This window comes from Pleurodeles waltl, chromosome 7 (genome assembly GCF_031143425.1).
Source record: "Pleurodeles waltl isolate 20211129_DDA chromosome 7, aPleWal1.hap1.20221129, whole genome shotgun sequence".
NCBI classification, from domain to species: domain Eukaryota; kingdom Metazoa; phylum Chordata; class Amphibia; order Caudata; family Salamandridae; genus Pleurodeles; species Pleurodeles waltl.
The window spans coordinates 601,371,356-601,397,579 of record NC_090446.1 but is presented as its reverse complement, the minus strand read 5'-3'; the positions used below and the strand labels follow the sequence as shown (position 1 = coordinate 601,397,579).

Here is a 26,224-nt window from a genome sequence, read left to right as displayed (position 1 = left end):
AATTAGGCCAATAGGATTGGGGCTATGCTCAATTCCCAAAGGAAGTGGTCATAGGAAGGGTGTAGTCACCCTAAAGGTGAGTAGCCCATTGTCTACCACCTGGCACCCCCTGTAATGCTTTTAAATTCAGTATTTAAGTGGCACCCCTGAACCCTAGAAGTCGCCCACCAGAGGAGACTGAAGACACCAACGGACTTGGCCTCAGCCCTACCGGCCTGTCTGCAGCCTTCAAGGAACCTGCCCCCAGAAGACAACTGTCCTGCAGCCAGGTGACCTCCAAAGCCTAGGGAGGACTGCCTGCCTTCAATAAAGAACATGAACTCCTGTGGACAGTGGACCTGTCCAAAAGAAAAATATCCAAAGAAGAAAGAAGTCTGCCTAAAAACCGCAAAACCGCCGCCTGGAACCACCTCTGCACCTGATGTCCACAGCCTGAGTCCAAGTGGCCCACCAGTCCAGTGAAGGTTCCACAGCACTTAGGACCCAGAGTCCATTGTTGGCTGTCCCCTGCAGACTCCACAGCAACACCTGCAGCCTAAATCGAGGGCCCCCCCTGACCGCATCCTGCCTGGGAAAGGTGTTTCTGATGCCAAAAGACACCCCTGCACCTGGGCCTTGGAGAGCTAGATTGTTGGTGTCCCTACGACCTCGGGCATCTTAACTTACCTGGGCAGCTGTGGGTTGACCTCTCCTGGCCCCTTGGCCAGAGCCTGCAGCTTGTTTCAGAAAGTGATATCCTGCATTGGTTAACATTGGGAGCCCGACACTGTGTTGGCACTCTGCACCCAGCCGCACCATGCTGCTGAGGGTTTAAGTTTGGTGCTGTCTTGTGGCCCCTCTTGTACGTACCTCAACTCAAGGAGATTGACCCCTGACCTCCCTTTACTCACCTGGGAGCAGCACATCTTCGGTTAACCCCTGTCTCCATAGGATAACATTGGACGCCCAATGCTGTGTTGGCACTCTACACCCGGCTGCCCCTGTGCCACTTAGGATGTAAGTTTGGTGCAGGCTTGTGGCCTTCCCTATGTTTATCTTAACCCCCAGAGATCAGCCTCTGGATCCGCTTTTACTCTCTTGTGAGCAATGCATCGTCTCCCCCTCGTCTCCCTTAGTTAACATTGGACACCATCTCCAAATTCCACCCCTCCCCCCAGCCGCTACTGTGAAGCTGTGGGTGCACTCTTGGTGCTGATCTGAACCTCGCCTGATGTTGACCTAAAACCCCGAAGACTGGAACTGTAAGTCATGTACTTACCTGCAAAACTGCATCTTTGTTTCATTAACATTGGAGACTCTGAAAATTGCAGTTTTGACTTTTGAAACTGAAAAGTATTTTTATTTTAAATACTGCTTACCTTTTAACGAAGTTCTTTGGTTCACAGCAGATATAAAAGCAAATGTTATTTTTCTAAATTCATCTCAGATTTATTTGAGTGTGTGTCTCATTTATTGTCTCTGTGAGTACATAAAATGCTTAACACGACTCCTTGAGAAGCCTAACTGCTCGCTGTAGGAAGCAGGCCTGATTTGGAGTGAGCACAGTGCTTAATTTGTAAATAAAAACGTGCTGGTTCCCAGAACCTTCCTCTAAAAAACACGGCTGCTGCAATTAAATGTGGGAACACGGAATACTGACACAGCGTAATCCTGAAGCCATCTTGGGCCTCTTCAACCCATATAAAGCCACTCCCTGCCCCTACAGCTCAATCTAGCAGTTTTCTCCCTTTGTGACGCTTTTTCATTTTTCCCTTCTTCCGTCTTTCCCATATGTGTCTTTTGCTCGCAGCAAATGCTTGAGGCAGAAGAATAAGCTCTGGCCCTCAAAAACAACAAGCACAAATTAAGCACTGAGTGAGCACCTATGGTGTTATCACCTTATACCAGGTTCAGGTGTCCCCTTATTAGTGAGGTGTAGTCAGTGTCTAGGAAGCCAGGCTCTCTAGAGGTAGCTGTGGATGAGCAGCCAAGTCTTATCTAGGAGACATGCAAAGCTTGCTCAATACCACTGTAGTCACATAGCACTTACACGCATGAAAGAACCATACAGTGTTACAAAAATAAAGGTACTTTATTTTAGTGACAGAAATACTAAAACACTATATAGGCAATAACCCAACTGGAGGTAAGTAAAACACAGTATTATATGTACAGTAGGAATCAGGAATTAGCATAGAATGCAATAGAAAACAGTGAAAGCAATAGACAATACTTAAGGCCTTGGTGGGGGGGGGGGGGGGGACCATATACTACGAAAGTGGAATGTGAAAGTCAAGCCTCCACCCAAGGAAGTGGAATCAGTAGAGGGGAGCTGGAGGAACTAGGAAGCCCACTAGGTAAGTACCAGAGTGCCCCTCAGCGACCAGGAGAAAAGAGGTAAGTATCTGTTTTTCCCAAAGCGCACCAAAAGGACTTCAGAGAACGATATTGCAAGACCCAGACAAGACTGCAAGAAACCAAAGGTGGACCCTGAAAGAGGAAGACCTGGAAAAGAAGGGGACCAAGTCCAGTTCACGTTGAAGTGTCCAGTGGTGGCAGGAGCCACTAACCACCAGTCTGTGGATGAAGGACCAGATCGACAGTGGACGAAGACAGTCTGTAGTGCAGCACTGGAGCAGCTGAAGAGTTCCTGGAGTGATACATTCGACGTCCAACGCCGAAAGAAGGATTGCAGTCGGTCAGTGGTGTGAAAAAAACACCAACAAGCCTTGGAAAAGACAAATGTTGTGGATGAAGAAAAGTGGAACTGCAGGGGACCAGCAAGCTCCAGGGGGACTCAACCCATGACGGGGAGTCCCCGGTTACCCTCAGCAGTGAGTAGAGTCACAGCAAGAGGAGGCAGATCCCACAGGCAACCCAAAGGCAGCAAGCACAGGAGTTCCAGGTGTGGCCCACGCAGCACACCTAGAAAGGAGTCCAACGTTGCATGAGAAACACGCAGAGGGCTGTGTGTCGCAGGGAAGAATGCTAGGGGCTGGGGCTACACGGAGCCACGAAGATCGCTTGGAGGAGATGCCAACAAGCCTTGGTAGCTGCAAGTGACGCAGTGCAAAGGGGTACTGTCCTGCGTGGAGAGGCAAGGGCTTCCCATTTCCAAAGTTGGACAGCTGCCAGAGAAGACCAAAGGGACCAGTCCAGACCACCACCTGTGATGCAGGATTCATTGTCTAGTTTTGTGCCAGAGCAGGGACTGGAGGTCCCTGAACTGGTGCATACTGGTTTATGCAAGGAGGGCACCAAATGTGCCCTTAAAAGCATACCAGTGGGTTGTGAAGGCTACCCCTCCCAAGCCATTTAACACCTATTTCCAAAGAGAGAGGATGTTACCTCCCTCTTACAAAGGAAATACTTTGTTGTGCCTTCCTGGGCTTGCGCTGGTCAAGCAACAGGAGCCCAAAAACCCGTCTGAGGGGTGGCAGCGGCATGGGCTGCCCGGAAAACCCCAGAAAGCTGGTAGGAGCAATGCTGAGGGTCCTCTAAGGAGCCAGAGTGCATGGAATCATACAACAAATGCTACAACAGTACTGGGGTATAATTCCGACATGTTTGATGCCAAACATGCCCAGGTTTGGAGTTAGCATTAGGTAGCTGGACATAGGTAGTTACCTATGTCCAGTTCATGGGTAAAATGGCTTTCCCGCACTCACAAAGTCCAGGAAAATGGAGCTGGAGTTCGAGGGGCACCTCTGCTCATGCAGGGGTGCCCTCACACACAGGTACCTGCACCCTGGTGTAGTGACCTGAACTGAAAGGATGCATGCACCCTTTCATGCAGACTGCAATGGCAGGCCTGCAGACACATTTTAAATGGCTCCCATGGGTGGCATGATACATGCTGCAGTGCATGGGGAACTCCTGCTGCCCCAGTGCTCTGGGTACCATATACTAGGGACTTATATAGGGGCCCCATTATGCCAAATGTGTGGTGTGTGAAGTCCAAGCAACCAAATTTAAAGGGAGAGAGCACAGTCACTGGGGTCCTGTTAGCAGGATCCCATTGAACACAGTCAAAACACACTGACATCAGGCAAAAGTGGGGGTAATCATGCTAAAAAGAAGCTTCTTTCCTGCACTCACCCACATTCCACAAATTGAGCTCTAGACCTATCTAGTTCTGGCTTTGCACATCTTTGAGGATCCACTGGACTCTCTCCACAATGTACTTCATTTTAGTTCACTATATAGAGAGCAATTGTCCTTCGGTTGCCTTAATCTTGCACCTAACCCTGAAAAACTGTATAGCGAGGTCAGGTAATGCAATAGCATTGTTGCATTTGAGGATTGTAATGCAAAAGCAGAGTTGTACATGAGGCCAGTATAGCGATAGAATGCAGTTTTCTACATATCAGACGGGCCGTGTATCAGCAGAGCGGTGAGGGCATTGCCGTATGTGCATCGTGGTGCGTTAACAGAACTGAGAGACCTCCTACTGGTGTAAAAGGCACTGCCGTATGTCAGGATCAAGTCACATCAGCAGGGCTGTGTGGTGAGACCAGAAACTAGAAGAGAGAGCACTTTATGCCGGGATCAAGGTGCATCAATGGTGCTATTTGAGAGTGTGAAGTATAGGAATAGGAGAGACGGCTGACCCCCAGGGCAGAGGTGAACTGGTAAAGCGTGGTACATGCCCAAGGCTGTCTGTGTTCCCCTACTGGAATTAGATAAATTGGCAGAGATGCGAGGAATGCCAGTCCACCGCCGCTGCAGGGCGGCTGCAGAGCAGTACTGGGGGTACAGTGGCAGAGCTACATGTGGGCATGAAGTGCTGAAATTACAAGAGGGTCGAACAGCTGGATTAAGGTTCATCAGTTGCGTTGGGTGACAGCACCACAAACCTATAACTCTAGACATTGTAGCATTTTAGGAATTAGATACATCAATAGAGCACCTTGTATCCCATGATATTGATAGAGACGTATGGTCGCAATCCAGGCCCCTTTCTAGAGGGTGGGCCCGGCCCTCCCAAGATAGCTATGTGGCGGCCCACGCACAAGCAGAAAACTCGTTTTGTTCTTCTTCATAATGAAACAAACACACACGCGTACAGCCTCCCTATCAAAGCCCAATTGTGTAATTTTCAAATATAACATCAATGCCTTAGGCTATTTCAACTGCCTGGGGGCAGGGCAAGATCACAGGTGATGATTGCTATTAATGTGCACGTGTAAACAGAAGGGGCACTTGGGACACCTCTACTCTAGCGAGGCCGCCATCTCCGCTCACACAGTAATTAAGAGATGACAACAGTTCTATGTCAGAAACAGTGTGAAATATATTGCCATTGCGAACAAAGTAAGTGAAAGCGACAAAGAACCAGGCTATATATCTCAGTAGCATTGTGTTTTAGTTTCATTCTGCTGTGATGTCATCCCTTACTCATAACTGGGATCAGTGAAATTTGCGTGGCTGGGATAAACCAAATTACGCTTCAAGCTTGACTGAATTATGTGGCAAGAAAAGACAAATAACACATTTTAATGCGGCATATTTTGTAATAGTGTTATTATTATTTTTTACACGTTTACATGTTAACACTGTTCTGGCACAGGGTATGCCTTATTAGTGGCAGTTTAACACCAAAATGCAGCAATAGCCAACTGAAAGGTGACCAGTCAACCTTTGCGAACGGTCTCCACTGCACAGAAACACATCGCTGAATTTTTGATCCATTAGAGCCATATACATTTTTCTAAATCTGCAAATTATGCATCTGATGACGGATTATGTGACAAATGTGGCAAATCCATAATTATGTGGAATATGCTGCAGTCGTAGAACTGCGTAAGTTTAATGGCCCTATATTAAGCAAAACAACTCTGACAGTGGCAAAGTTTTGAATGTTCCTAGGTGAAAAGACGTGTCACGTTTCACTAATACACTGCAGATACAGAATGAGAAGGAGCAGGGCAAGTGGCTATTATGCAAAGGAAAGCACGTGCAACAATTTCAGGGCAGCACTGGCAACATGTACTGCCACTGCCTTCTCTCACGAGGTACTCGCAGAAGCGGAACTGGCTAGTAGAAACAACAGGAACTTAAAGAACATACACATCATCTTTGAGCATCGGTGACTATGTATTTATTCTCTCCCCAAAAAATTATCTCATTTTGACACATGAATAGACAGAAATTAATTAGTCATGACCACTGGAATTATGCAAATCTGCACCCGCAGCGTTTTATGCTTAATTATGGAGTTGCCACATTTTGCACATAATACATAAGCTGGTGCCTAATTTCCAGATTTTAATAAAAGCCATTTCATATGGATCAAATGTTACTAAAATGCAGTGATGTGTTGCTGCACAGTGGACGGCCCTGTGCAAAGGTTTACTCCTCATCCTTTAGCTGCTTGTTGCTTTAGCTGCGTTTTCAACTAGTACTAATAAAGCGCAATCTTTTCCACAGTGTTAATGTGCACAAATGTCAAAATAATAAAGTAATAATGCCCTGCATTACGCTGCATAATTCCATAGGCCCTGTTTATAGCGCTGCTGCTCTTCGGATCCTAACCGATGAGAGGGAAGGGTGAGGTAGACAGAGGGAAGGTGAGGTAGAGAGAGAGGGAAGGTGAGGTAGAGAGAGAGGAAGGTGAGGTAGAGAGAGGGGAAGGTGAAGCACAGAGACGGAGGGCAATAGGGCTGAGGCAGCAGAGAGGATAGTGAGGACAAAAGTAGGATGGTGATGTTGAGAGAAGCAAGGTGAGTCGAAAATACAGAGGAGGGTGTCAAGAGTGAGAGGAGGGCGAAGCACTGAGAAAAGTGCAAGGAAGATGGGTGAGGTGGAGAGGGAAGAGTGAGGAGGAGAGAGAAGGGGGTGGAAATAGAAGGGTGAAATGGAAATAGAAGGATGAAATGGAAATAGAAGGGTGAAATTTAGTGAGAGTAAGTTGACACACAGTGAGAGGATGGCAAGGTCAGGCGAGAGAAAATGGTGTAAGGTGGAAAGAGAGGAGGGTTGCGTGAGCTATATGAGTGGTGAAAGTGAAGGGACATATGGAAACAGGTGGCTAACGTAGAGAGAGGGTACATTGATGTGAAGAGAGTTAGGTGGGAGGAGGTGGAGGGTAAAGTGAAAAGAAAGGCGAAGTGAAAAAGGCGGGACAGCAAGGTGAAGTGCAGCGAAGGGAGGGTGAAGTTGGTAGAGAGGAGGGTGACACACGGAGAAAAGAGGATAAGGTAGGGAGAGCAGAAGAGATCAAGCCCTACAGGTATAAAACTCTAGACATACTGAGTTAACACTAGTAGACAGAACCCGGCAGTAAGTATGAATGCAGCTCACAAGCATACAACACCACCCAGCATGCACAGGCCCAGCTCCCAGACAACTGGGAATCTCTGGGCACCCCACTCATCTTTATGGCTTATCCTTTCTTCTTCATGGCCCACCTAGGTCCCAAATCCCGGAGCTGGGCCTGTCGCAATCTAATGTTTAGAATACTAATGCCTGTCTCTGAGAGAACTAGCGTATCCGGAGATCTATTGGTCTGCCGTTCTAGAAACTAACAGGAATCAATGCTGCGGAAACACTGAACGTATTTAAAAACAAGGGGGTGTGTGGTGGGAGGGAGATAAAGGGTTACACACTTTTGCAGAAACACAGTGCAAGATGTCTTTCAGTGGAACACTTTCTTCGCAAGCGCCCAAAAGCACGCTGGTGTTGGCTGAAGGAGGGATGGAGCCTCAGGGCATGATGCAATGGGTGAGGGGAGGGGGGAGGGGGCGGGGGGCTCATGGGCGTGAATAAGACATAGGGGAGAAAGATTTGTGAGGCCGAGAATTATACAATTTGTGATGTCCAGCTCTGTGCCACCGACGGCTTTGCATGGTGGGTAAGAGAGCAGAGGGTCCTGGGCCAAAGGGGTGGGTCTGTATTGTTTGGGAAAGGCACAAAGTGGGAGAAGGGGCACGTGTGCAGTGAATACCCTTGAAATCAGATGCGTGCAGCAAAAATAGTGCATGCCAAAAAGACGAGGAAGAACACATATACTTGATCCATGCTCCAGGGATGGGATAACACAAGAAAGGAAGAGAAGCCTATGCAACTACACAATAGAAAGACAGCAATGAGAGTGATAACGAAAACAAACAATGGTGTCCTGTGGGCGGGATGTAAGCCTATCAACTAGTAAACAATATGCCTCTCAGCACAGCGCATGCACTTTTGTAAGTGACACCTTAAACAATTAAAGAGTGCTAAAGCGCATTTTTTCTGGAAATGATTGGCTCAGTAGCAAAGTGCAGCAACCAGGCCATCAAAACAAATGGAAGAGCTAGTGGGTGGTGTGTTGAATGAGCAGCAGAGAGGTAAAAGAGGATCTAGGGTAAGAGAGGGATTTGAATAATAAGTTAAAAAAATACAAGAAACACGAGCAGGACAGGCAGCAGGAGGTAGAAGCAAAAGATAAGGTTTAAACCATGGAGCAGGGTGGAGGTTTGTGAAGAACATGGAGGGGTGGGTGTAGGAAGGTGGGTTCCTGTTGCAGTCACCCCAACCCCCTTCCCCACCCCCCCAAACTTTTTCCCTGGTGTTTGATGCAACTTTGACTGAAGTGCACTGGGTTCCAGCTAAGCAGGTCCCCAGTGCCAGTGTTCCTTCCCCAAAACAAGACACCAGGTCACTTGACCCCAAGGGGCCAGGCCAGTTAGCACCTCTGTAAGTCCCTAGTAGATGGTACCTCTGGTACCTAGGGCATGGGTACTGAAGAGGAGCCCTAACAGCTGCAGCACAACGTGTGCCACTTTAAGAGACAAAGCACCAACCTCATTCAGACTGCCACTGCAGGCTGCATGACAAGGTCCCGTATATGTTTTTCCCCAATGGAAAACATTACCACTCCTAAAATTGCACTGTCAACTTTTGGAAACTGTAAACATTCATAACTCAAATTCATAACTGATTCCAATAATCTTGGTATCAAAATTTATAAAACAGTATAAATTAATTTTATAAATTGAAGTTGTATTTCTTAAAATCCATGTCTGATGCAGCCGGTCCTTCCCAGAAGCTCAACATGGGCCCCTACAAAAACCTGATTACCCAGCTCAAGGCCCTCTGCCAAGCATGGAAACTTACCATGGGACCTAAACCCACAAAAGCCCATATGCAGCAGTTGCTAGCAGAAAATGATAGGGCCATGGCAGAAAAAAGAAACCCTCATTGTGGAAGAGGAGGATGCGAAATTCCCTCAGGACTCCCTCTGGTAGTAACAGCACCCGGAGCACTACAGTGTCGTAGTTGGACTCTGGCTCTAGGCAAGACTGCTGGTTTAGGGATGACAGCACTTTTTGTTTGTAGGTGACTAAGCCAATCCTACAACAAGTCGCAACTGTTGGCCCAACCCTCCCGGCTTACAAGCAGTATCTCACCAAAAATCCAAACGGTGATTTGTGGCAGCCGTTACGTATGGACTCAAAAGTACCACATCTCAGGGGAGTTGTGGTTAAACAGAGATTATCCTTTTCTCACATGAGCAACATGTCTCAGTCATACACAGGCAATGAAAGAGATGAAGTCAAGTTTTCAATAGGTTTTATTAACGACTGCAATCTACTGTAAATTGCATGGGCTGCAATGATTAGGATTATAAACAATGCAAGCAACAGAATGGTAAAATCGAGAGTTATGAATACAAAGATCCCTGCCATCTTGCAATAACACAAGATGTGACGCAGGTGTGAAATAGACCCTAATACCCTAGCACGATAAACCTAATCTCTAACCTAAAGAGAGCTAGGCGTGTTAAACCCAATCGGACAGTTCCATGTGCATGAGAGGAGCCCCCCAACCCTTGTTACCTTAGAATGAGGTCTCTAGATCAGACTCCATGGGGACACAAAAACTGGGTCAGCATCAAGGCGAAGTGTTGCATATATAGCGTAAATGGCATCTGGTAGGAAACCCTCTGCTTATTTTGTCTGTGTGAGATGTATTTATACAGATCTCATAGGAACCAAGACATAGATATGTTACCAAACAATAGATAAGAAGGCATGCTTGGGGTTGCAATTATATAAACAATTCCCTGAAAAGGTACATTATGTTACTGTCACACAAAAGTGAGAAAGTACATGGTGTATCTCATTTATCTTTGACGCTGATAGTGGCGCCTTTACAGAGCGGCACTGATAACATGAAACGAAAACATATTCTTAACTATAAACATGGCAGCCATCTTGTAAAAAATAATTCAATAAATGTGCTAAAACAGAGCAAGCTAAGTAGGTTAAAAGTCACTAGGTGACAGGGGCACAGGCCTGCAAGCCAGAAGGCTAAACTGAACTCCTGATTCCCATTAAAACTAAACAGGATCCACTACAACAGTACCCCAGTGGATCTAGACAGTGAAGATGTTAATCTCCAAAAACTAGCTAAGAGGATAGAATTAGTCTAGACTCTTAGCTATAGAAAAAGAAAGGATTGACATGGGCTAGAACGTACCTCTGATGGCAGCAACAACTTAAATAGGGAAAAAGGTGTAGCTTTTGACCCTAAAGTCCCCAAATACGAGAAAAGTGATGATATCACGAAATGGTTCTCAGCCTTTGGGAGGGCTTGTAGAATGAGGAGACTCAACAAAAAGTATTGGGACTCTCTACTCTGGAAGCTGTTTTCAGGCAAGTGCAGAAATAGACTCCTAACTCTTGATGGGAGAAATGCTGTGTCTTATGACCTCATGAAGGATACCCTCACCATTGAGGAATATAGAATTGGGTTCAGGGAGACTCAGAAAACCCTGAGTCAGTCCTGTGTTTATTTTGTAGACTTTTCAGTAAATACACTAGGTGGGTGGTTAAAGAGCAGTCAGGTGCATGACTATGATGGGCTTTATAATTTGATTATGAAGGAACATCTGCTAAGTAACAGTACTTCTGAAAAGTTGTATCAATACCTAGTGCCAGTCATTCTCCAAGAGTTGAAGAGGAAGGCTGATCATTGGGTTAAAACTAGTGGGTCCAAGAAAGGTCATTGGGTGTGACCACAAGAAAGGGTCACGGAAGCCCCCCAAGAGAAAATGGTGGAGCACTCTAAAAATAAAGAAAAGGAATCCATCGTAGGCCCCCAAAAATCTGTTGAGAAGGGTGGGTCCCAAAACACCTCACAAAACAAAAATGGGGACCAGGGTAAAAACTGGGATGCCACAAAGGCCTGGTGCTTTGACTGGAAACAGACAAGGCACCGAACCAAGGACACTTCCAGTCCTAAAAACAAACCCACTAGTGTGCCCCTAGGGGTTGCCGGTGTAGCATTAGAGGATGGCTCTTCAGATGAGGAGGTCTTTGTATCCTTTAACTGGAAAGTGAGCCCCAAAGGTGAGTTGGAGATTTCAGAGGGCAATAAACACTTCCACCACCAACTGGTGAATGGAATCTCAACCACTGCCCTGAGAAATACCTATGCCAGTCACACCATTGTGCATGGCAGGCCGGTACTCTCAAACCAGTTCATCACAGGTGAGACTAAAAGAGTAAGGGCAGTCCTAGGGGAGGTTACTGATAGGCCAGTGGCTTTAGTACCCCTAGAGATATCTGGGATCCTTAGTTGGAGAAGGGTGGAAGTCAGTTCAGACCTCCCCCTTGTTTGTCTCCTTGGAAAAGACCTCCTAGAGGTTGGTCAGAGCCCAAAAGAGGAACTAGCCCAATGCCAGTCCTCTCCCAAGGATTCTGAAGGATCTGCTCCTGCAGTTAATGCAAGTAGGCCTCAGAAGAAAAAGGAAAAGAAGAATGTGTAGGAAAGGTGAGCAACTTTTAGCCAAAGTTCCAGTAAGCCATGGAGTTTCTGCTCCAGTAAGGAAGAACTCCAACGTTGGCACTGGTGATGCCCTACCTGGTCCACAAGACGTCCTGACTAGTTATGTGACTGTTAAGCATGAGATGATGGCTCTTCAGCTAACAGAAGAGAGAGTGGAAGAAGGGGGTTTGCTACAGGATGTGGTAACCCCACCTCCACTCTAAAACAGCAGACATGCCTCCTAAACCCAAAGAAGCCTGTAAGTTAGCCCCTTCACCTATCAGCGAAGAGCTAAATGTGTGGTTCTGGACACTGACAGCTGTCAGTGACCTCTACTGGCCTTATGGCTGCACTGTCCTTGGCATAGTGGTCTGACCCCATGTCAAATAACAAACTAGGCCCCCTAGCCCTGTGGGTTATGACTTCTTTGGGTAAGCTGGGGGTTGCCCTTGCTCAGATAGGGTTAGCAGAGGTGGACACCTCTCGTCCCAAAGAAAAGAGAATGGATGAGGAAACTAAGAGAGCAGATAAAGGGCATTTTAAATAGGGTCCTCACACTGTTGAGATAGGCCAGCTTCCCAACGGAAATTACTTGGGCAGGAGGATGTAAGGCAGAGTAGGCCCTGCAACCATCAAGCCTGCTTTCTTGCTCTTCCTTGCCTCACAGACTAGGAAGACTCTCCTAGGTTGTGGCTGGGGGTGGGGGTAAGAAGCTGGGTTCTGGTTGCAATAGCCCCATCCCACTTTTTGCCTGGTTTTTGATGCAACTTTGACTGAAGTGCACTGGGTTCCTGCTAACCAGGTTCCCAGTGCCAGTGTTTCTTCCCTAAAACAAGACACCTGATCACTTGATCCCCAAGTGGCCAGACCCTTTAGCACCTTTGTAAGTCCCTGGTATATTATACCCCTGGAACCTAGGGCATGGGTACTGAGGAGGGGGCCTAAGAGCTGCAGCACATGTGCCACCCTAAGAGACTCAGCACCAACCTCATGCTGATTGCCACTGCAGGCTGTGTGACAAAGTGCTCCCTAAAAATGGAAACACGACGTAGCACACAGCCAGTGTGTCATGCCCCCTAAACACTGCACGTAATATTTGTAAGTCACCCCTACAGCAGCTCTTGCAGCCCAACGGCAGGATGTATTATATTGCATGTGTGGACATATCTGCAAGAGATTTTGCTCTCTGGAGGTCAGAAAGCCTGCTCTGGAGGAGGTTTTTACACATCCCTTCCAACAGGATGACCTATAAATCAGCATTCCAAGGCAGGAAGCTTCAAAGAATCCTACCGCCTTTGGTATGCAGCACTGGCCTTCCTCAGAGGGAGATATTAATTCTTCTGTCCCAGGGCCCATATGGCACCTGGCCAGGTGGGGAAATTAGCTATGCAGGAGGTGGGTTGTGTTTCCAGGTTGGACACACCCCTAGGGTGACAAACCTGAAATGAACCCAGCCTCAGGAATTCCGCCATCTTGTGTGTGGTGGAATTAGGAATTCTGGGATAGGGTGATACCCACTCCCCCAAAGGAAGTCGTCATCTAGGGGGTGTAGTGACCCCAAGGGTAAGCAGCCCGTGGACTACTACCCTTTCCTCCCCTTAATGCCCCCTAAATTGAGTATTCAGGAGACCCCCTGACACCAGGACCTCAGATATTCGCTAGACACAAAGGGACTGGACAAGAAGCCTGCTGAACTGAGGATCACGACGTTGTACCAACCCTGCCAGCTGCACCTGTCCCTCGAGGACCAATTGACCTGTCCATCCGCTGCAGCCTCCAAGAAACCGGGAGAACGGCCATTGCTTTGCAAATCGCCAGTAAGAACTCTTTGGAGCAGAGGAGCTGCTTCCGTGCATCTGCAGGTAACCCAAGAAAGAACTTGTGAGGACCGGGACTGCCATAAACCCGATGCCAGATAACACCACTGCACCCGAGCCACCTAGCCCGAGCTGAAGTGGCCCAATGGTGCCAGCATGGTTCCCAGGTCGTCCAGAGACAAAGCCCACCTTATGCCTGCCCACTGTGGACTTTCCAACAGCATCTGCAGTCTTTTTCTGCAGACCTCCCTCCAACCACAAGTAACTCCAGCAACGGACCTGATGACAAAAGACATCAATGCACCCGTGCCCAAGGACCTAAAGGGTCGAGCCCCCCTGTGGGTTCCCCAGGACTGACTTTCCAGGCACTGCTTGTGGCAACTTTGTGACTGGACTGTTTCCCATTGAAGTGAATGAGACACCCCATGCTGTAACACACCTCTGCGCCTTACGCCGCCCTGAAGTGAACTGTTGGTGTGGCCTTACCTTGCCACATATTCAAGTCCAAAAGAACATTCCTGTAAGTTGCTGCTAAGTGCCTGAATACAGTCTGTTTCTTTCCAATAGGACAACACTGGGCACCTGACGCTGAAAAGCAGCTCTGCACCCAGAAGTCCCAGTGCTTCCTGAAGTGACCTGTTGATGCTGCCTTGGATCTTGCCCTATACTTACCTTAATTCCAGGAGGTTGGTCCTGTAAGTCCCTGTGAAATGCCCGAATGCAGTACATGTTTTTCCCCATAGGATATAATTGAGCACCTGACGCTGAAAAGCACCTCTGTACCCGGACACCCCAGTTCCTCCTGAAGTGACCTGTTGGTGCTGACCATGCCCCATACTTACCTTAACTCCACAAGATTTGTCCTGTAAGCCTCTGCTCAGTACCAGTATGCAGTATATGTTTTCCCCCATAGGATAACATTACCTCTCCAAACGTTGCAGTCAACTTTTGAAAACTGTAAAAATTCTTAATTTGAAAAGTACTCACCTGATTCTGATGATCATGGTATCAAAATGTATGTAAAAGTACAAATTATTTTTATAAATTTGTGTTGGATTTCCTTATTGAGTGTCTGTCTAACTTACTGCTTATGTATGTGCCATACTTGCTTTGCACTACCCTCTGATATGCTTAACTGCTCGCCCACACTACTACAAAAGAGAGCATTTGGGGTGTCATTTGAGCTGCTGTAATTCCTTTGCAGTTTGCTTGGACTCTTTACACAGTGTACCTCTTTTCGGTCCACTATATAAAGAGCCAGCTTCCTGCAGCGGGAGATGCCACTGAGAGGCTAGAGGAGCAGCAATATCCTATACCAAACAGCCCTAAGTGTAGACCCTGTAGGAAAGCTATCTACAATACATGACTAAACAGTTCATTTATTACCAAGAAAAAGTCAACAATAGTTATATTAGACCTACTTTGTGAAATTGGAACCAGAAACTGTTGCAGCTGCTATATTACATAACACAAAATTCTAGGTTTAGACTAATTGGGGGTTGTAGGAAGGATCCAGTTGTGCAATTTACCTAGATGAGATACTACCTTTCAATTAAGACAAAGCTCTGTAACTCTCCGTGCTGCAATCTTAAGAACTTGTTTTCATTAATGTAGTCACTGTCCCTCTTTTCCCTTCCCTGTTCATCTTTCGCTAACAGCCTCGTTTGCATATCTACCCTTGATCTGTTTTCCACAGGTCTCCCAATGAGTAGAATTCACCAACATTCTCAACTTCGAATTAGCAGCGGAGCAAACTACTGGGGAAGGGAAAGATGGATAGAGTAAAGGAGAAAATATACAACACAGGAAAATATACAACAAATATTCCAGCATCTATGTAACTGATAAGTAATTACAATATGCACACTGATAAACCTCCTGCTTATTAAAGATCGAGGTCCACCGCAATCAAAATTAAATCACGAAAAGCTATTTTTCCAACTGAAAAAAAACATTCAAATACCATCATCACTTACCTAATATTCTATGTGAACATTAGATGCATTGACAAGAAAAGAAATAGGGCAGAACGGGGCTCTGTAATTACTGTCTTTCACGCAAAGAAAAATTTCCTATTATTACAGAAGTAAAAACGAGAGTTTACTGATATGAACTGTTTACCACTGCAGACGTACCACTTAACCTCAGCAATATCGAAGATTCTGATTCTCAGTGGTGTGGGACCATGCAAAATGCGATGCATATAGTCCTATGAAAACTGCGACCTGTGCTTTAGTGCCATGTAGAATGTGATGTGCCTGGGTGCAATGAGAAATGGGAATGGGACCTGCCCATTCATGCCAAAAAACCCTGATATGCTCCTCGACATGCTAGGGAGCAGTTAATGTAGCAGGAGAGTGTGAATCAATCCAATACCAAATTACTAACGTAACCCCACAGTTAGCAACTGCTAGAAATGCCACATCATATGCCTTAGACACCTGCTACCCTGTATACTACCAGGCCCTGACCACGCCCCATGTGGCTGTCATGCACACCCTAAGCCCCGAGTATTGGGCAGCTGCCAGTAGAGCAGGGGAGCAGGGGTCTTCAAAATGTGAGGTCCCTCTACCCCCCTCCCACACACACACACACACACAGTCCATGGTTGCATTCTCAGGCAGCTCAAATATCTAAGAAAATACTTGTAAACGAAGAAGGCCTGGAAGCGCAACATTATTTAGCGTGCTTCCAGGTTGCCTTCGTTTACGTGCACTCATTGAAATGCATGAAAAGGCACGGAAAATGTGATCCTACGTGCCATGTGGTAGGGAGTCAATCAGTGTAGTGTCAGGATCAATGACCTGCATAGAAACAACGAAAGATTTTGTAGCCGTTTTGTTGTTGACTGCATGCAAAATAATGCACACACTTTAGAGGAACATTAAATACAAATTATTCAGCGAGGAAAGCACTTTTACATCTGAAATCCTAGTAGGGTTAATGTAATCACTACAGATGTCTGTGTGAGTGACCAGTCACAAAACTGAATCCTGGTTGGTGCAGTTGGCAATAGTGACTTTTTTATTTATAGTGCTGCACGGCCCCAGTCTGTGACAAAAAGCACTGTGAAAGTGTAATTATTATAAAGTTGCATTACACACCACTAAAGACAGGCTGCAGCAAAAGGATTTAGGCTGAGATTTATAATGACTCTGCGTCTGGTTTGTGTTACTGTTTAACATAAATCTGACCCAAAGTGTTGTGTTGGTATTTACAATCCAGTACAAATCGCGATTTGCGTTAGATTGTACCCAAACATAATGCAAGGCTGTGCAATGATGCTCTAGGGCCAAGATTTACTAATGCTTTGCAATGGGTTTGCATCACTTTTGGAACACAAACCTAACGAAGAGTTATGCTGAGATTTACTAACCAATGCAAATTAAGATTTGCATTGGCTAGTTTCCCAAACTCAAAGTTATGCCACGCACTGCTTTGCATTACTTTGCAACAAGAGGGCATTCCATGGTTAATGCATGGGTGTTCCCATGCAAACACCATGTCTTTGAACGCAAATCTGTTCTCAAAGAACTATCAATGGGGATTTGCGCCAAAATGCTAAGCCTCCTTGATGCAGGCATAAAAAGGAGAAATATTTTAATTTCTTCTTGTTTTTTCTCTTTGCATATGTGATGTAGTCTACAGCGTGCATATAGGGAGGAAAACTCCTTAAAGCATAGTTCTTGTACAGAAACTATGCTGACCACAAGGCAAATACCCTTGCACTATGGTGCAGCAGTGCATGCGTTGGTGCATAGCAGCATAAAGTGCTAGCATTAAGGTCCATGTCCCCCTTGCTGTGCAGGAGCCAAGCAAAAAAGGGGAGAGACATGAAGCTTTACTCCCTTATTTATTTTTTACACAAGGGGGCAGAAAGCCTAGGTCTTAGACCTAGGGGTTGTGGTCCAGTGAAACAGAGGAGACAGCTGTTAGGTTATCACTGGTGCTGCAGGTGCAGAGGCACCAGAGCCCAATGGTGTGAAGAGCCAACCTAACCCAAATTATGGCTTTCTTACTACCGTTCCTTGCTTGCATTGGTGCCCAATGCACCACTGCACTGCCACTGTTGCTTTTGGTCTCGGAGCACTGGCCGAAGGGAGGGGAATATTGATGTAGAGGAGAAAACTTAGCTTGGACTTCAGAGAAATAGCAAAGTGAGGGATGGGGCAAGACAGAGGTCCATATTTTTTAACAAAGGGCAGAGGAGACAGCCCACTTGCAAGGAAATAGCCATCATTTATGAAGTAGAGGCACTGGGGCCCACTGCATCACATTTAGGTTTGTCTTGCTCTACAAAAGAGGCATTGGGGTTGAATTCTTTGCTAGCTTTAGAGTTGACCGCACCCTTGCTGCAGAATAGGGCAACATGTGTGAGCTATTTTTTTTAGCTCCCTCAGGAGAGGATGTAGTTCTGCAATCAGATTGATTGCCTTGGGAGCTAGAGATCCAGGTTCGATCCTCGGTGTCGGCGCAATGTCCTGTGATTGTTGGCAAATCACTTAATTTCCCCCTGCCCGTGGACAGCGCCTTGAGGCCCTTACGGGTAATAAGCCGTGCTATATAAATCTTTATTTAATTTTTTTTCTGAAAGAGATAGAGGGCCTCGTTCTAGATTGGAGTGATGGCCAGGCTTAGAGGGGATGTTTGAAAGAGGAACACGAGATAGACTGCTACTCAGGACCACAGCTGTCATTGGTGCAGTAGCTGCTGTTGCACTGGGGCCCAGGAGTGAAATGGCTCACAACGACCCCAATTAGCATGAACAGTGTTTGTTGATCAATATCTGTTTGGTGCATTTTCCTTTTTACAAGTTTCAAAGTTAGCGTGGGTTACGGAAAAAAGGTACCCATGAAATGATCTCAGAAGCCCAGCCCCCTGTGCTCAACCCTACCCCTCCTGATCCTCGCCATACTGCTCAATTTCTGGGGAGAGGCTTGTGGACAATGAAAACATTTGGCTTAGGAGGAGGGCATCAGGGGCAATCAGTCGAGAACAACGCGAAACAGAGTTCAACCAGAGCTCACCCTCATTGGTACCGGCTCAAGACTATCCTCCATCGACCCTCCCTCATACTAAACGGCAATAGCCTACTGAGACAAGTCCAACTTCCAACCCGATACGGACTATCATCGCCCGGTCCTCGATTAACCCGTAACAGGAATATCTGAAGCCAAGCATTGCCCAGCCGGCATAAATTTGGGCAGCATAGCTGTAGGATGCCGCCTCAAGAGGCCACGGGAGGTTTCCCGGCTCCATAACGAGCTAACCCTCCGTAATTTCCTTTGGCGCTGCTGCGCATTAGGATAGGCTAGGATGCTCCAATCCAAGTTCTCCTTACATAGTTGAAAGTACCTCCCACTCCCAGACAACTCCAACAATATGTTCTGCATTGTGATTGGTGAGATTTGTAATCCGGAAGTGTTAACATTATGACTAATTACTTCCTTTAAAAATATCAACACAGGCGGGTAGATATTAGGCTGAATTGTAATTACGTTTAATTAGTGGACGGAGGGTCCCTGTATGAAGCTGCCTGGCGGTCTCTTCACAGTTGGTATGCTCGAGGCGTAATTCGGATATGTGATTTTAGGATCGTGATGATCTCCTTGAACGTACTAACTGTCTAAGAATCGACTGGAGAGCGAAAAGTGAAATTATTCTCCTAGGAAATCAAAGGGGCAAGTTGCCGTAGTGGTCATTCGGTCGAACACTGTCACGACATTCTAAATAACTAAGCACAGTACGAGGAATAATGCTGTGACAGCTTGTGGCGGGGCAACGCGTACTCATACATAAGGAAAGAAATGGAACAGGGAAAGGACAAGAACAAGGTAAATAATAATGACAAAACTTTCAACGTGCATATTATGACTATTACTTCGTCTCCCTTATTAAAAGATCACTTAGTCCATTCCCATAGTATTTTATGTCTAACAGGCCTGCATTCCTGGAAGGGCGTCTCTTCGTTTGTAAACCTCTTTGTCCACACACCAGATGGCCAGCATTGTAGAAATAAGCGCTGGCCAAGGGGTTTTAAAGAACGTTCTCCAGAGAATACTTAGACCCACTACTTGTCTCTCCTCAATCATTCTGGATAGTCCGTCGAACAACACACGCACCTTACCCTCGAACACTACTAGCATAAGGTATCACTATTACAGCACACGGATCATCCCATTGCTATTTTCTATCAAAAGAGAAGTCCCATTGAATTTCACCACCTGAAATGATTGACTGCATCTGTCCTTGTGGCTTTTAAGTTTACTGTGCTTGATTCTCACCCGTTCACCCTGTTCGACGCCTAATCTCTTCATAGTATTTCTTTCATCGTAATTCTCTATCACCTTCTTTGGTCTGTCTTTCACACTTTCAGATACACGCGTCTATCCCATGCCTGAAAATGTAGCCCCGATGGCACAAATTATTGTATTTTCAAAATGGCCAATCTTCATCTGAGTGAGTAGCTTGAATGGTGTTTTGTCGACAGTGCTCCTATAACCCATAAACCCTGACAGGCTTTTTGTACTTTTATGCTTGCTGTATCGTATCCTTCCTAATCCGGTTGATTATCCTGACTTGATATTTGCTTTCATGATGGCGAAGCAACATTTTTATTTGCGTAATACCACTGAAAATAGAAACATGGACCTTTTTGGGAAGAGAATTAGACTTCATTGTCACTGACCAATTGGCCCTGAAATCTCTTCCACGAAAAGGCATCTTTCAGCAACCAAAGCAGTTCATTGGCACTTTAATTTGATGCATATTTTATTTCTACCTTTTTATCGGTCCTAAAAAGCACAACACCTACTTTATTCCAAGGGCCATTTAGCAGGTGTCAGTGGTATGAACTAATTTTAAATGATCAATCAATCCGTGCTTGTATGGCGCAACTACTCACCCGCTGGCGTCTCAATGTGGGGGGATGGGGGGTTTGGGTGGGAGTGTAGTGTTTACCAGTGAGGTGGTTCTTAAAAAAAGCCATGTCTTCAGTTCCTTCGTGAAGCTGAGGAGGGAGGTGGTTTGTCTGATGTGGAGAGGGAGGGCATGCCAGGTGGTGGCTGCGAGGTAGGAAAAGGAGCGTCCTCCTGTTCTGGTTTTCCTGATGCGGGCAACTTCTGCGAGGGAGAGCTGGGCTGAGCGTAGGGTCCTGTGGGGTATGTGAAGGTTGAGTCACTTATTTCAGGTAGGCTGGTCCGGTGTTGTGGAGGGTTTTGTGTGCGTGAGTGAAGATCTTGAAGGTGATTCTTTTCTCTATGGGAAGCCAGTGCAGTGTACACAGGTGTTGTGAGATGTGGCAGTGTCGACGTGGGTCGAGGACCAGTCTGGCAGCGGTGTTCTTGATGTTTTGTAGTTTGCGGGTGAGTTTCTTGTTGATTCCAGCGTAGAGTGCGTTGCCCTAGTCCAGTCTGCTGGTGATGAGGGCGTGTGTGGCGGTCTTTCTATGTTCGAGGGGGATCCACTTGAAGGACTTGCGGAGGGTGAGGAAGCAGGTGGAGGTGACTGAGTTGATTTGATGGTTCATACTGAGGTTGGAGTCCAGGATGATTCTGAGGTTGCGGGCTTGGCTGGTGGGGGTGGGCGGATTTCTGAGGGTGGGTGGATTTCTGAGGGTGGGTGGCCACCAAGAGTCATTCCACACGTTGGGTTAAGGGCCCATGATGAGTACTTCTGTCTTGTTTGCATTGAGGTGAAGGCAGCTGTTTCTCATCCAGTTGGCGACTGCTTCCATGCCTTCGTGGAAGTTGTGTTTGGCTTTGCTGGGTTTGTTGGAGAGGAAGAGGATGAGTTGGGTGTCGTCGGTGTAGGAGATGATGTTGATTCTGTAGCTTCTGACGAGGGCGGCTAGGGGGGCCATGTAGATGTTAAGCAACGTGGGGCTGAGAGAGGATCCCTGGGGCACTCCGCAGGTGGTGGGTGTGGGGACTGCGAGGAAGGGGGCACGTCTCACTCGTTGTGTTCTGCCAGACAGGAAGGATTGGATCCAGTTGAGGGCCTTGTCTCTGATACCAGCTTTGCAGAGTCTTCTTATCAGGGTGTTATGGGAGACTGTCGAAGGCTGCCGAGAGGTCTAGTAGGATGAGAGCCGTCATCTCTCCCTTGTCCAGCAGGGAGCGGATGTTGTCTGTTGCGGCCAGGAGGGCTGTTTCGGTGCTATGGTTTTTCTTGAATCCGAATTGGGAGATGTTGAGGATGTTGTGGACTTCTATGAACGTGTCGAGTTTGCTGTTGACTGCTTTTTCAATTACTTTCAAAGGAAATGGGAGTAGGGAGATGGGCCTGAAGTTTTTGAGGTTGGTGGGGTCTGCTGAGGGTTTCTTGAGGAGGGGTTGATCTCTGCATGTTTCCAGTCGTCGGGGAAGGTGGTGGCAGGTAGTGAGCGGTTGATGGTGAGGCGGAGCTTGGGGGCGATGGTGTCTGCGGCTCTGTTGAAAGTGTGTAGGGGCATGGGTCCGTGTGGGTCTCTGAATGTATGGACCTCATTGTTCTCAGCGTATCTTCGGTGGTGAGTGGGCTCCAGGTGGTGATTGTCGGTTTGTTGGTGTTGGGTTGTGGTGGAGGGGGTTCTTCCCAAAGGTTGTCCTTGCAGAAACCGTCTTAGATGGTCTTGATTTTGTGGTGGAAGTAGGTGTTGAGTCTGTCACAGAGGTCCTGTGACGGTGGGGTGTCCGTTGCTTTACTGTTGGGCTGGGCGAACTCCTTGATGATGCTGAAGAGTTCCTTGCTGTTGGGTGCATGTGAGGAGATTCTGTCTTGTATAGCTTTCTTTCTGGTGTTTCTGATGTGTTGGTGGTGGCGGCTCTGAAGTTGCTATGGGCTTTTGTGGATTTGGTGTTTCTCCAGATATTCACAAGTGCGCTTAGATTCTCAGAGTTGTGGGGTGAAGCAGCTGGCTTTCCTTGCGTGGGTATAATGGTAATAATGAGAACCTAATGCTTAATTTAGATGTGTGCGTTACTGACTAGGCCTTAAATAGCTTTCATTGACATCATTCACATTTGCAGGTAGAAAGTGCACTTTTATTTTATGTGAACAAACATTCTCCATGTGGGCTTTTCCATTTCAGAAAGTAAACAAATTAGAAGCCTTGTTCAATGTATTGTTTACTGTATTAATATAAGTGTATTAACGTATGCTGCAATTTTTACAGCCCTTTTTCTAGTTGTGTTGTGCTGTTGTTTGTTACATAAATGTCCTACCACTTCCTTCATTTCCTATAAACACCTCTTTATTAATATGCAAAGTTGAGATTTAAAATTAGATGTATTTTATTTGTAATATCTTGTACATTTGAAAAGAGATTGGTTTATATTACTGTATCTATGGTAATCCAGTCCTACCGTGTCATTACCCACCACTCATAGTGTATGACTTTTCTGCCTGAAAACCCTAAAAAAATAATGTTTTTGGAATTCGTGCCAGACTTTCTCTTCCTTGTAAACTGAGCACACTCTACACTAGTCTGTTATTTGATGTATGCTTTTTGGTGTACTATTTGGAGGCATACTCTGTCAGTTCTTTTATGATTGCTGATTCTTCATGATTTATAGAACAAGGTTTTGACTTCTGTAATAACATTTTTGAATAAACCTTTATGATTTTGATTTTGATTTTTGAATTGATTAATCAGTGTACAAGTCATAAGAATCAGTACATCCAAACATTACCAAGTATTACAATATCATCATCAATAGTAAGCTCTTCTCTGATTTTTCCAGAAGTTTTATAGATTATTATCCAGCACTCTTTCTTTGGGCCATCCCTTTACTGTATGTTCTTTTATCCCGGCATGCTTTAAACCATCTGGCATTGCCTCCATCCGTGATTTCTTCATTACAGAGTTTGCACCATTCTTGTCTCTCAAGCATGAAATCGTGAAATCATCAGCATCATTGTACTCATCTGCAATGATTGGTGCCTTCGATGGTGCCCATGACAGATAGGGGGTGATTCTAATTCTGGCGGGCGGCGGAGGCCGCCCGCCAGAATTCCGCCCCCATAATACCGCTCCGCGGTCAGAAGACCGCGGAGGGTATTATGAGTTTTTCCCTGGGCTGGCGGGCGGTCTCCAAAAGACCGCCCGCCAGCCCAGGGAAAAACTCCCTTCCCACGAGGATGCCGGCTCGTAATCGAGCCGGCGGAGTGGGAAGGTGCGACGGGTGCAGTAGCACCCGTCGCGTATTTCAGTGTCTGCAAGGCAGACACTGAAATACCTTGCGGGGCCCTCTTACGGGGGCCCCTGCCGTGCCCATGCCATTGGCATGGGCATGGCAGGGGCCCCCAGGGGCCCCGCGACCCCCCCCTACCGCCATCCTGTTCATGGCGGCTTTCCCGCCATGAACAGGATGGCGGTAGGGGGGGTCAGAATCCTCATGGCTGCGGAGCGCGCTCCGCAGCCATGGAGGATTCAAACGAGCAGCGGAAAGTCGGCGGGAGACCGCTGACTTTCCGCTTCTGACTGCGGCTGAACCGCCGCGGTCAGAATGCTCGTTGGAGCACCGCCAGCCTGTTGGCGGTGCTCCCGTGGTCGGTGGCCCTGGCGGCCACCGGCCGCCAGGGTCAGAATGACCCCCATAGTCTTTAAGATTATGATTCCGCCTATGTATGTGTTCCAAACTGAAATATTCCTGTAATTTTCATGCTAATTTGTCTCTCTTGGATGAAACTTTGCGAGACCCGTAAGTAAACTGCCAACTTATTTTTTGTGATGTGAGCATGTAATAAACTACCATGCTGAAAAAAACTTTTGAACTTAACAGCTCACACACAAGCAATCATTTTGCTTTCTTTCACAGAATACTTTAATTATGGCCCTTTCAACCCGCTTGCAGCGAAAGCAGTAGTGTGGCTTTCTAACTCACGATTTTGACTGAGCACAGCTCCCAAACTACTATTAATAGCATCAATCGTGATTACAGACTGCAGTGTTTTAGCAAATGACAGTAGTGAAGGTGCCGCCAACGTGTTTTAGTCTTTGTTAGTTTCCTCATGATGTTTTCACAGATGCCTCCCACTTGAAGTTAATTCCTTTCTTTACTAATGTCCTCATTGATTGTACTTTCTCAGCATAGTTTCTAGAATCCATGCTTTGTCTGTAATGTTGACAACTCTCTACAAATTCTGTGGGACGGGGGATCCTGTTATTGCTGAGAATAATGAGGGTTCTGGGCGACCCCATCTTCGCTGATAATTTGGATAAAGTATTTAACACTTCTCAAGGATTTACACTTGCCCTTATGTAATGCGACACCGTCCTCTTGTATTCTCTTTAGCCCTTTCCTGCGAGTTCTGATCTGTTTATCCACGTTACAATTGAAAATTAAGTCATCCTGTATGGTGACGACTATTTTCAGACCATTGAAGAGTTTGTTCATAACTCTTAGAAATGCAGGTAAGGCTGAGCTGAGGTCAAAGGCTATATAAACGGAATTGATATGTACCTTGTGACTTAATAAATGCAGTGTAACCTCTTGACTCCTTATGTAAGATCATCTGGTTGGTGGCAGGAAAAGACTAGCAGTAAGCCCACCAAATGATGACTCGGCTGGCACAGGTTATATGTAGCCTAATTTAAACGTGGTAATAGCCGAGACTAATACTGTATTTCTAGAATTTCCTTGACCTCTCTATGACCCGACAAAGCAATATTTCTGCCTTATATGTTGAGCCTAGTCCGTCAGAACGATTTTGTGTTTGGAGTTAAATACTGTTTTATACTCTTACGTTTGCACCAAGTCCATCTCCTTGAATATTAAGGCCCATATTTATGCTTTTTTTAGCACCGCATTTGCGTCTTTCATTGACGCAAAAGTGGCGCAAACTTACAAAATACAATTATGGGGCATATTTATACTTTATGGTGCAAAACTGCACTAACGCAGTTTTGCGCCAAAATTTTTAGCACCAGCCGGGCTCCATATTTATGGAATGGCGCAAGCAGGTGCAAAGGGTGGGCTAGAGTAAAAAAAAAAAAAAAATACGTTGGCCGGGTGGGGCTGGCGGTACGGGAGAAGTGGGTTTTGCACCAAAAATGACATTAGGCTGGTTAGAATAAAAAAAGATTACTCTAAACCATCCATACCACATGACTCCTGTCTTAAAAAAGACAGGAGTCATGCCCACCACCCCAATGGTCAGCACAGGGACCCGATGGCACTTTAATAAAAAAAAAAAAAAAAATACTTACCCTACTAACCTGGGATGGGGTACCCCATTCTCTGGTGTCCCTCTGATGTGGGTGGGAGTGTTCCTGGAGCTTGAGGAGGGCACCTGTGGACCCATTCCATGGTGTTTAACCATGGAAATGGGTCCACAGGTCCCTTAACGCCTGGTCTGACCCAGGCGTTAAATTCTTTGCACCATTATTTAGCCCTTCCTCCCACCCATGCGTCATCTTAGCGGGGGGGATAAATATGGGGCTAGCACAGTTTTTTAGATGGGAACGCCTACCTTGCGTCTCATTGACGCAAGGTAGGTTCACACGTCTAAAAAATGGTGCAAACTCCAATATTTTGCCGTTAGACGTGTCTACAGTCAAAACATAAATATGGAGTTAGTTTTGTGCCGGATTTGCATAAAAAAAATTATGCAAATTCGACACAAATCGGGTACAAATATGCCCCTATATTTTGTAAGTTATGCGTCATTTTTTGATGCAAAAGTGCCGCAATGTG

At 46.3% G+C, this 26,224-nt stretch overlaps 1 protein-coding gene across 1 annotated transcript in view; it reads left to right on the top strand.

Annotated features, from left to right (window-relative positions):
* Positions 1-18,989: 18,989 nt before the first annotated feature.
* The window catches only part of DDX41 (DEAD-box helicase 41), a 167,815-nt gene continuing 160,580 nt past the window's right edge, over positions 18,990-26,224 (top strand). Inside the window, exon 1 of the mRNA XM_069244503.1 lies at positions 18,990-19,381. Within this exon, the coding sequence (XP_069100604.1) occupies positions 19,355-19,381 (27 nt within the window). The 5' untranslated portion in view covers positions 18,990-19,354. The remainder of the gene's footprint in view (positions 19,382-26,224) is intronic.